Below are 12202 nucleotides of genomic sequence, written 5' to 3' on the forward strand. Positions count from 1 at the left end.
TCACTGGTAGACAATACTTCAAACAGGTTTCCTCATCTTGTTGCTAGGGAAATTAACCATGTCCTCTACTGAGGGAGAACTTTCGGGAGCTTACATCTGGATTCCTTCAGACTTTGCCCCATGTACTATTTTCCTTTAATCATTTTGCTTTATAAAAAATCACTTTGCTTTTTGTCCATTTGCTGTAATAAGCCATAATTATGTGTACAAGAACTTCTGAGCCCTGTGGGTTCTAGCAAATCACTGAATCTGGTGATAGTCTTGGAAACCTCTGACATAGCTGCTTCGGGAAAGTCTTATGTAGAGATCAGCAGCCCTCTTCCTTATCTGGAACACGTAGGAGCAAAGATTGTAAAGATGTGAAAAGGGAGTGTGTAGAAAACTCATGCCTATCTTTAATCCTCACTTGAAAGTGACACAGAGATTGGGAATTATAGGGTTCCTCACTGCTGGACAGGGCATCTTGGCAACGTAAGGTAAAATATGAACTCTGGTGAGTGATGCTGCAGGCAGGCAGGTGCGCCGCTCCCTACACTTAGCCTCCCCCCGCCCCCTGCCCTCTCTCCCTTTGCTGCTGAGAGCGTTGGAGAATGTGCTGCAGCTGGTGCGTGGGCAGGTGCAGCCACCATCTGCTCTCGGAGTCCGCATGCGCACAAGCACCTCGCACCCAGGATCTGGCCCAGGCCCCACGGATCCCAGAACCTGCCGGGGACGTGGCTAACCCCGCCCCCTCGCGGTGGCGATTGGCTGAACCGTTCCTGAGGGCGAGGCGCGGTCAAGGCGGGCGAGGGTCTCCCCTGTGAAGTCGGGGCGAGACGTGTCCAAGGAGGTGAGACCGTGGGAGGGGTGTGGGCGGGGGTCGGGTCCTCCCTGCCCCAAGGGTCCTTGAGAAGCCAGTTGGTTTCTCCCGGCGCTTGTCTCCTCCCACCGCCTCCTCTCATTGGCCAGGCCCGGGAGGCGGGTGCGCTCCCATTGGCCGGGGGCTGTGTCTGTCCCTGCCAGGGTGGGGGCGGGGTCTCCGCCGCGCTGAGCTTGCCCTTGGGTCTGGCGCTGGGTAGAGCTGCTGCCGCCGCCGCCGCCGCCGCCGCCGCCGCCGCCGGTGCCTCTGCTGCTGCTGCAGCTCGAGCATCCGGGAGCCGCCGCCGCCGGTGCCTCTGCTGCTGCTGCTGCTGCAGCTCGAGCATCCGGGAGCCGCCGCCGCCAGCGCTGCGTCCACCGCCGCCGCCTCCCCTGCCAGGACCCCGAGACACCCCGAGCGCGAGCGGCGGCTGCTGCTTGCCTGCGCCCCCTCTGCCCCCCCTCCCTTCCGTGACCTGCCCACCCCTGCAGCCCTCGCCTGCACCTTCTCCAACACCCCGGATTCCTGCACCACCTGCTCGGGCAGCCCCGGCGGGCTCTGGGACTTGCGGTGCGAGCCGAGGGGAAGGCGAGCTCCGACCCGGTGCCTGCCTGACGGGCTGTCGCGGCTGCACCACCACCAGCAGCAGCAGCAGCAGCAGGAGACACTCTTCCGCCCACCGCAACCCCATTCTGCGGGTGCGTCGCAGCTGCCGCTTCTGCTGCCTCCAGTCCGGGTCCGAGGGTTCGAGCACCGCAGCGGGGACCGAGGGTCCAGCCAGGAGGACGCCGGCGGCCCCTGCACTCTGGGGCCCCCGTCACCAGCATCTTCTCGCCCCCTCGTTCCTTCCCAGCCCCTTAGAGAAGGGACCGTGACCTGGAGACGCGGCGCCGTCCTCCGCTTCTACAGCGTCTGCGGGCTCCTCTACCAGGTCATCCCCGCCCCGCCGAGGGAGCATCAGCTTCACGCCCTTCCCCATCACGCCCACTGCACCCCGCATTTCCACTCTGCCCCTTCCAGTCCCCTAGTCCCCGGCGATGTGCACCCCCCCCCCTACTCCCCGGTGCGGCAGGGGCGGCGGCAGTTGGCTCCAGCCCTCGGGTCTCCGGCCCTGGCTCAGCCTTGCGCTCCCAGCAGGCAGCCCCGTGCGCGGCCCCTTCCGCCTCTTCACCCACCTGAGCTGCCTCCATCCCTCACTCAGTCCCCGCCAGCAGCACCCCCCACCCCTCCCGCCTTCCGGCGGGCACTTGGCGCCTTCTCTGAACATCACACCCTCCCACCCACCCCCACCGGCCACCTCCCACATCACGCTCCTGACCCGCCCTCTCCACCCTCCTCCTCGCTCTCACCTCCCCCTTTCCGGGTCGCCTTGCTCTTTTCTCTGCTTCCCACCATCACATCCGTGTGTCTTTGAAAAGTGAGTGAGAGCCTGGGAGCGAGCTACGGAGACGGCGAGAACAGCAGCAGCGGCAGCGCCATGTGCACTGCAGTGACATCCCCGGGGGCAGGTGTGTCGTGAGACGTGTCATGCACCTCCGAAAGGAGAGGAGACTGTCTGGGATGTAAAAGAGCGAGAGAAAGGAAGAAGGAAAAGAAAAAGAAAAAGGGGGTAAGGAGAGAGAGAATAAATCAAGAAATAAACAAGGGAAAGGGGAAGGGAAAAGTTAAAAGACTCAAAGCTACTTTATCAACAAGCCTGTTTTTTAAAATTAATCAGCCTGTCTGGTTTTCTTTTCCTCTCTGTTCTTTTTTTTTGTTTTCCTTTTTTCTTTAAGCAAAGAAATCTACGCACCTAAGCAGTTACTTTACTGCGAAGGGATTTCCCCTCGGATTCCCGACCTCTCTATGGCTCTGCTCCTGCCGCTTCTTTCCGTCATTAATATTGTCCTTTCACGTGCAATGTACGAACCCCTGCGACCGCGGTGGGGGGAACCGCACAAAACGCTGTTATGATGCAAATCACTGGGTTTGGATGCAGAGCGGCTGGGGAACCGGGGTGCACTTTTCCTCAGATCCTCCCTCTTGCAGGAGGAGGAGGGGGCCCTGTGGAAGGGGAGGAGGACGCGGGTGATGAAGTGAATGGCCATGTGCGGAGTAGGAGGGCGTGGGGAGAGCGCACTTGGGGGGTGGTGAGGCGGAGGCGGCAGGCCAGGGCTGGGGGGGCCGGGCCGGGGGGAGGAAAGTTGTTGCTTTGAAGAGAGGAGTCATACAGGGATGCGGGAGTGAGATACAGGAAGGATGGATGGGAAATGATGGACTATAGGATTTTCAAAGCTAGGTGACTCTTGATTTCTTGCTAAATCTTTGCCCACCTCTAACCCCTCTGTCGTCATTTCTGTAGTTGTGGGAAGGATAAGTTGATCAAATGTATTTGTCCCTTGGTAAAATGAATCTGGAAGTAAGACACAAGTAGACCGCAGGCGTGCAAAACCCAATTGGCCTTTGGAGGATTTAAATGAGGTCAATGAACCGTCTTTCAGCAAGTCCTTGGAATGCATCCTGCCTCCTATCTTGCAGGATATGGACTGGGATGGATTTTATTTATGCATATTTATGATGTGAAGGAAAACAGAGTGGACAGAGTTTTTCTGAATTAACTAACTGACCTTGCGGAGGTATTTCTTACCATCTTTTTTGTGTTTTATGTTAAATGTAAATTCCAGATATGAAATGTGCCAGCATCCCCGAGAAAGCCGGCAGCCTTCTCCCTGCTTACGCTGCCTCCTCCCATTTCCCACCATTCGCACTCCCACCTTCTCACAAGTACCCCGGGAGGCTGACACATCACTTGGGTCTCTAATCCATGCTGAAACGTGTTCCTAGATGCCCTATTTCACCTCTCAGTAACTTGCATTTCTCAACTCTGCATGTGTGTGTGTGTGTGTGTGTGTGTGCGCGCGCGCGCGCGTGCTCTCTACGCAGGGTAGTGGGAGTGTGATGAGGGGAAATCAGTTAATTCGGTGATTGCGATGAAAACTCGACACCGCTGGATGTGTTTTCCCTGCCAATCTGTGCGTGCTGGCCCCGGCACGTCATTGCACACACTGCTGGGCTGGTGTGAGATTATTTATTATAGAGCATGTGGGCAAAGGACTGCACTTGGGGGTCGCCTCCTCTGCCTTCAACATTTCCCATGAATTGTCGATTCACTGCAGTGCAAAATAACTGTCTGCTGGTGTCTCATTCTCTCAGCCTGGAGGAGGATTTTCTCTCTCTCTACCCGGAGAGATTCCATCAGCTGCATTCTCTTTTATTAAAAACATGGGTCTCTTGTATTAAGTATGTAAGCCAATTATTTAAAAAGTGCTGCTTTTCACAGCAGATTAGAGGTGGTGGTGCAAGGGGTGTGGGCATGCCAGAGAAAATGCACCACTGCAACCCACAGCAGCACCAGCATCAGGTCCAAGTATATAAATAAATAAGCGTCCTCTACAGCAACCAGGGAGAAAGCACCAGCCCAACAGGGTCTGTGTACTTATGAGCATCTTAGATCAGGCCATGTTAAGACACCAAAGGACAGAAGAGGATTTAAAAGGAAAAAAAAAAAAAAAACTAGAGGGGGAGGGGGTGCAAAGCACCATTGGATTGTAGTCTCATGTTTATGGCTGCCTCACATTGATCAAACACTGCTCCACAGACACATCGCACTTTGTTGATATTGTCAGTTCCTGCTCAAACAAATTGCTCAGGCCTTCCTTGTTTTACTCTTGGCCAAAAACATTGCTTCAGGGTTGAGGTTGTTTCTCCCAGCATCCTACACTTTTATTAGGACTTGGTTAGGTTGTAAAATGAAAAGCTTTATTTCCTGGACACAGATTAAACACTTAGCAGGTCTTTCCTTTCCATGTGCAGAGAAAGAAGGGTGGCGGCGGAACTAGTGAGCAACTAACTGATTTTGGCTAGAGGGAGTCTGTTCTGCCTGCTGGTAGTTATGACTAGGCAAATGCTATAGGCAGCCTATAGCTTCTTATTTTTAGCTTTATCGGAACTATGGTGGTATCTGTGACTTAAGTAATACTGATCAATTAATTTAGCATTTCTATTATTATCCCCTTTCTTGCACTATGCCTTATTTTAGACAAGAAGACTCATTTGAACGTATCTTCTCTGTGTTTTATATTGTCACCAATATTTTACTCTTTCTGGGAAGCAAAATCAACCTTTTGGCTTGTTAATATGTAAAGTTAATGAGCCAGTGGTGAGAATCAAGTCAATGATAAAATAAGTTAAAAAAAATAGTACTATTCTAAAAATCTACCATTTTGTCTTCAGTGGATTCTTAGGAAATGAAAATGAATCATTAGAAGGAAATAAATATGTTTCTGACCAAAGCACAACTCGCAATGTATAGACTAGATAGACTAGACTAGATAACAAAAATTTGCTTCTGTGTTAGTTTATGGGGCATCCTTGTTTATTTTCCTCCATCACAGGTAGGGGAAAAATCTGGAATGAGGGTACAGAACAGTTTAGAGAAATGAATTTCTTTAGAAGGAGGCGTGCAAAAGCTTGCCACCTGGAACTAAAACCTCTCTTGGTTACAGAGCAGATCCAGTTCAATTGCTAACCCTGGCTGAAGCTGTGTCCCCTTTCCATGCCTGAGGGGGCACTGCAAAGATGGAGACTGTCTTGTTTAGCACAAGAAAACGGTCCTAGAAAGGGCAAAGAAGAAAGGACAAAATACAACCAGAAAATAGACATACATAGAGATTTTGTTGAGAACTTTGTTTCCTTTTTAGATTTAGTCTTACAGAAAAACACATCCAACACAAATACTGGGATTTTAGTGTTTGGTTTTGTCTTGTTTTATTTTCCATGAGATATTTTGATGAATGATCTGTTATTTTAGAAAGACTTTCAAATTGAAGGTCAATTGGACATGCATAGTACTTGCCTTAGTGAATACACTGAACATAAACTTCCCCTTACATTTTTAGAAAGTGTATTATAAAGTACAAACACACCTACATACACTTAATAAAATACTGATAACTTAATGCTTCTCAAAAGCCTCTCTCTCCCATTCATTTCCTTCTATTTGTAATAGCCTTAGTCTTGTTGAGCTCATTTCTTATGTTGAATGCAAGAACCCTATTCCTCCCTTTCTTGATTAACAACTGAAACTTTAAAGAGTAGAATCTGTACATAAGAGCCAAAGACTATGATTTAAATGGTCAAACCCCAAACACTTAGTAATTAGGAAAATCTCCCTGCAAATATGGGGAGTCTCTGGGCAGATTTTCTATCAAGATATGGAAACTTACTTCATTGTCTTCACCATTTCTACAACTATTAGAACTGTGGGAGCATAACATGACCAAAGTAAGCATTGATTGAGAGGCCTCTTTCTGCTTTCTCCCCTGAAAGATCAGATACTTGAGAACTATTTGCCCCACGTTGAAATAGTGAGATGCCATTTTTTTTTTAATGAAAAAAATTACTTGAATTACTTAAGGAGCAAATGGAAGTACAAAAATGCTGGAAGAAATGTGAGTCATGCATTTTAAAGTGACGTAAAATCAATATCAAATAATATTAATTTTCTTTTTAAAATGAGAAATCTATGGGGTATCAGATGGTTGAGACAAGTAAGGTTTATTTATTATGAAGGATTTGGGGTACATTCATAATATAAATAGACCTATCGTATTGATGTTTTATTTGATAACACTGATGTGCGTTCCACGAGATTTATTGAGAAGGCGTCCTCATTTTAATAGGCTCATTGAATAACCTTGGCAAAACCACCCAATGTGTAACAGCTGGCTTAGTAGGCTGAGGAAGTGGTGAGAAATCACAAACTGAGGAAGCCAAACTCAAAAGCTGAAGTTAGAGTTCTTTGTGGAATTGGCAGGTATTGGTTTTTTGGTCCTCCTAGAACAGCTCTAGTGCCCAATGACTACTAAACTTAAGCTTCCTGAGGGCAAGCCCTGAGCCTTTGTCATCTGTGCAATCTTCTTATTCTCAATTTAGTAGATACATAATAAATAGTGTTGGCATGAATAGGTATGTCCTAATGGACTTAAGTAGCTGCATCTCTTCATAATATGTCAGCACTTAAACTTTTTTAAGTTGTTGGACCCTGGCTCACGGGTGCCAACGTGTCCAGGTGACTCTGACCCCAGACAGGCAGATGCAATTAGCAAGAGGGTTTATTGAACGTTTGTGCAAATGGGCTCTCTGCCTCCCAGGAGGAAGAGAGCCCAATTAGCAATTACAGGCATCTTTTAAAGGTAAAAGAAAAAAAAAAAAACCTCTTAAAGACAAAAGAACCTTGGCAGTAGCATAGCATTCAGGTTATCGATTTCTCAGGTCAACATGAACCTATTCAGGGACATTCCAATCAGGGAGTGGGGGGAAATGGTTTTCTTATCACAAACAGAATGCTTTTTGTTGCTAAAACTTCAGGAAGGCACCTGGATGGGCTGCCTCTGGATTAGGGCTGGTACTACTTAAAGGGGGGGGGGGGGGGGTTTCTTCAGTATCTTTATAATTTGGGAGCTGTCAGGGATGGGATGTGATGTGAGGAAAAGGCAAGAGTTTGTTTTCTTTGCACTCAGTTATTTTCTCTTACCCTTTTTATGAGGGTTAAAAAGTATATTTTTGAATAAATTTTCTTAGGCTTTAACAATGATTAACGTTTCCCCTTAAAAACACACAAGCAAGATATACATTTCTGAATTTGTGATAGAGCTGAGCATCTATTCTGAATCTTCTTTTGTGCTTATGAAACTAAGTAATGAGACCCTTCCACTACACGAATAGACACAGGGCTGAAGTTGTAAAGGGATCTGCCTTAGAGAGGGCTGGCTACTAATTATTTACATTCTATTTTAGAGGTCTTTGAAGTAAATATTAAGACAGTCATTATTCAACATTTGATATAACTCTAAGTCAACAAATAGTTTTTACTTGAATCTTTAAATTATCTTTCAGCCACTTGAATGCTGAACAGGAAGCTCCAATTTAGCGATAAACAGTCATTCTGGGGGCTAGATGCAGAGGTCATTAGAGATTAGAAAATAAAAATATTTATTTTTAAATAAAATAAATATTTTATCCCATTGTTATTTTGTTTATTTTTAAATAAAATAAATATTTTATCCCACTGTTATTTTGTTTATTTTTAAATAAAATAAATATTTTATCCCACTGTTATTTTGTTTATTTTGTATTATTTTGTATTTTGCTTTGAGAAATAAAAAAATCTCAGAGCTAAGTATGATCAAGTAGTGCAAATCACTTCACATTAAGAAAGCAACAGTTCTTATTGGTCAAATTGATCCCCTAACAATTTTATGTTTTTGATGATGGCTTATTTACAGTAACGGCGCACTCATTGTTTATCTAAAGTCATCTTTGGGAATAGAGCAAGAAAGCACCTTTCCTGACAAGCATGTGCTGCCAACTGTTAAGTGTATAGCTGTTATATTGATTCAGTATGATTTATAAAAAACAATTAATTTGTTCTTATAGAGAAATATTTTTGGCTTCTTTGTTAAAAGTGTTTGCCTTTCAAAATGCAAGTGACTCCCTTAAGGTTTACTTAAACATCCAAACTCAAATTTATGGTGTGTAAAATACATTTTTACTCTCTTAATGAATTCATATTTGATGTTAGCTTGTCCTCTATCCCCTCTGGGGGAAAATGCCCATGACACCTACGTATCTTCCATTCATTCTCATACCTTATATGCCCCCTACTTTCCAATCTTAAGTAGTAGATTTAGGTTGAAATGAGAGATGGTTAGAATATTTGTGTTAAAAAGCAAACAAAAAATATACAATAAGCTTGTCTAATTGTCACTCCTTTGCTGCTCTCTATTTTCTCTTTTTTTTAATTTTTTATTTACTTATGATAGTCACAGAGAGAGAGAGAGAGAGAGAGAGAGAGAGAGAGAGAGAGAGGCAGAGACACAGGCAGAGGGAGAAGCAGGCTCCATGCACCGGGAGCCTGATGTGGGATTCGATCCCGGGTCTCCAGGATCGTGCCCTGGGCCAAAGGCAGGCGCCAAACCGCTGCGCCACCCAGGGATCCCTGCTCTCTATTTTCTATTTTGAAGTCTGAGTAACACAGTAACTCAGCTTCCTTTGCACTGTCCAGGAATATAATATCCCCCCAGTCCCGACCATACTCCTAACCTGAAAGACCTATTAAAAGTAATTAATGAGGAATGAAGAGTGGTTCAAGAAAGGGAGATTTGCTAAAGCCTATGTGCTGAATACGTACAGTTTGGGTGATTTTCCTTTTGACCTCCACAATGCATACCCCAATGTTTTAGCAAGGATAAAACTCCTATAATGTGCTTTTGCTTGTTTTTGTTATTGCTATTATTGCGTTTTGTGAGAGTTCAAACTCCTTACTTTCATAATGAAATGGCAAAAAGGAGAGGCAAGGAAGGTGAGTCAGCCAGCCAAACACACAGAAACACCTGGCAAAGCTGACTAAATTAGCATATGCTAGGGTGAGTATTTCCCTCTGTTGTTACATAATCCCTTTCTAATAGGAAATCTGTTCTCATACTTAACCCTTTCAGGAGGGTTGACATTCTCCCACTGTTATTTTGTTTATTTTGTATTATTTATTTTCTCATGAATTGTGTAAACCATCTATTGAGGGGCTTTTATGTCAAATTCTTCCCCCCCCCCCCCTTCAGTGTTTCTGTATACAAATGTTCCATTCTGTGCCCAACTTCAGGATTCAAGAATCAACTTTTCTATAGCTTTCACTGAGAGGATCTAATTAGCATTTTGGGCCCTCTTTACTCATGTGCAGCTTCCTTTAGAAAATGTATTAGTTCTATGAGGTTCCCCTAAGGATTCATAATACTCTAGCTTGTTACATGTACTGTGGTATTCAGTGTGCCTTAATTATGCACGTGGCCTCATTTCAAAGCCTTTTCAAGGATCATGTGGGATAGAACAGGAGTGTGGCTGTAAGTTCACCGTCATGTATTAATGTGTAGGTGGTATTCAGAGAAGGATGTTTCTGAAGGCAATTATATACCCATGACTCCAGTATAGCAAGCAGCTACATTCTACACTTACTAGTTACCCTGCCAAGGCAGAATGAAATTCACCATTGTGATACATAATACAGTATCTGTTATTTCTAAGTAGTTCTTTGGCCTGGGAATGAAATAAAATAATGAGTGAAAATGTGTATCCCTTATCTTGAATAGGGATTGTCCCTTTCACTCTCTCAAAACAAGAATCAAAAATTGTTCCTAAATCAATACTCTATTCCATAACTAGTCCGTTAACACATTTGCTGTGGTGGGATCTTCAAGTTACGCTGGTTATTATTTGAGGCTATAGATTTTTAGATAGTATTAATTGCCTTCAACTGCATGGGCTGCCAAATGTCAGTGCACTGTCAAATCTGAGACATGATTTTTTCGATTTTTGTTTTGGATGCAATTTGAACAACTGTGAAACTATATAGGGACATTGAACCCAACAGAGGAAGAGGAGAGAAAGAGAAAGAAAGACAGATGTTTTTTAAATAGGGACTTCATTTGTGGAGGGATGGTTATAAGAATTGGCTCATTTAGTACATGTCACCACTTATATGGAGGATATTTTCCTGCATTGCACGAGTTTGAAGGCATACTTATCTTAATTGTACCTTTTGACTTGCATTGGCCTATGTGTCATATCATCAGAAAACTTCAGTTTGACTTGTAAGTACACTTTTTTCTTTTATTTATGACTACTGCAATCAAAAGCATTTTGTATATACTAACTAACTTTGATATATACTAACAATTTTAACCAATTTTTGTTTTGAAGACGCGCAGAAATGGCACCTCGTAAGGGGAAGGAAAAGAAGGAAGAACAGGTCATCAGCCTTGGACCTCAAGTTGCTGAAGGAGAAAATGTGTTTGGTGTCTGCCACATATTTGCATCCTTCAATGACACTTTTGTCCATGTCACTGATCTTTCTGGCAAGGAAACCATCTGTCGTGTAACTGGTGGGATGAAGGTGAAGGCTGACCGAGATGAGTCTTCTCCCTACGCTGCCATGTTGGCTGCCCAGGATGTAGCCCAGAGGTGCAAGGAGCTGGGTATCACTGCTCTCCACATCAAACTCCGAGCCACAGGAGGAAATAGAACCAAGACCCCTGGACCTGGGGCCCAGTCAGCCCTCAGAGCCCTTGCCCGCTCAGGAATGAAGATTGGGCGGATTGAGGACGTCACCCCCATCCCCTCCGATAGCACCCGCAGGAAGGGGGGTCGCCGTGGTCGCCGTCTGTGAACAGGATTCTTCAAACTGAAAATAGTTTGAAAATAGTTTGAAAATAGTTTAACAGAAAATTGTTAATAAATTGCCTTTGTGTAAGCTAAAAAAAAAAAAAAACTTTGAAACTTTGTAAGCACATTATTTGAGCCACATTATTATTTGAAAGCCACATTATTATTAATGATAGTTTAAAAAAATACTGGTCTCCAGTAACTCACTGGAGTTTTTTATTAAGAAAAATTTTGGCCAACATCTGATGTGTTTAAGTAGACAAAAGAATGCCATCTGCCCTTGATATTTGAAACATTTTATTTTGTCTATGCTGTGATCTATATAACCCCTTTGTGTATTTTTATTATAGTATTTTGAATGTTTGGTATTTATCTGTCTGTTTGTTCTACTGGATTATAAACCCATAAAGTACAGGGTCTTATTCTTCATTTTATTTCAAGTGCTTAATCTAAGGTCTGGTCTGTGTCTTTTTTTTTTTTTTTTTTTTAATGTTTTCATTCTACTGATTGATTAGTTCTCTTCCAATCCATTTAATCCTGACACATCTCTTTACTTGGATCCAAATAATATTTAAGTATTTATGTTATAACTGCCAAAGTGCCAATACACTATTCTGAATAGAATAAATATTTGCAATGAATGTTTATTCGTATTTAAGGTACAGAGAGAGTACAAAAAAATGGCTACTAAGAAACACAAACAATTCTGAATAATGACATCCTTCACAAAACTATGAGACCATTGCTTTCAATTAGGGCAAGCAATTCGAATTTGCACTGAAAACATTCATCTCATAGCTTTGAATCTCCCTGATTTCTCCGGGCATCATAACCCCTTGTCTTTTTTTTTTTTTTTTCTTTACTTATTAAAGATTTCTATCTGTAGCCCTCCAAATATTCCTGATGATGGCTTTAGGTAAACATGAAACCAAATCATCTTACTGTTCTACTTAGAGTAACCAGTATTTCCGGATAAATGTATGAACAAAGAGGAATTACAAACTGACCTTGATCTGCCAGATTATCAGTGGGGACTGACCTGCTTTTGTTATTGCCAAAGCTGTGGAGTAGATGTTCTGGGAATCTTCTCTGAAGTATGGATTCAGGGTG

General features: G+C 44.1%; 1 protein-coding gene across 3 annotated transcripts; it reads left to right on the forward strand.

Moving 5' to 3' along the window:
- The first annotated feature begins 687 nt into the window (after window positions 1-687).
- On the forward strand, window positions 688-11545 carry LOC140596401 (small ribosomal subunit protein uS11). 3 transcript variants are annotated; one of them, XM_072745060.1, is made up of 3 exons: window positions 1058-2447; window positions 2614-2739; window positions 10631-11545. In XM_072745060.1, the coding sequence occupies exons 2-3, from the start codon at window positions 2684-2686 to the stop codon at window positions 11094-11096; spliced, it is 522 nt and encodes a 173-aa protein (XP_072601161.1). In that variant the 5' UTR covers window positions 1058-2447; window positions 2614-2683; the 3' UTR covers window positions 11097-11545. The 3 variants fall into 3 exon arrangements, with proteins under 3 accessions (XP_072601163.1, XP_072601161.1, XP_072601162.1); XM_072745062.1 differs by lacking the exons at window positions 1058-2447; window positions 2614-2739 and adding an exon at window positions 688-829; XM_072745061.1 differs by lacking the exon at window positions 2614-2739 and having other exon boundaries at window positions 1318-2447.
- Window positions 11546-12202: the final 657 nt, after the last annotated feature.

Source organism: Vulpes vulpes, unplaced genomic scaffold (genome assembly GCF_048418805.1).
Source record: "Vulpes vulpes isolate BD-2025 unplaced genomic scaffold, VulVul3 Bu000000642, whole genome shotgun sequence".
In the NCBI taxonomy this organism is placed as follows: Eukaryota; Metazoa; Chordata; class Mammalia; order Carnivora; family Canidae; genus Vulpes; species Vulpes vulpes.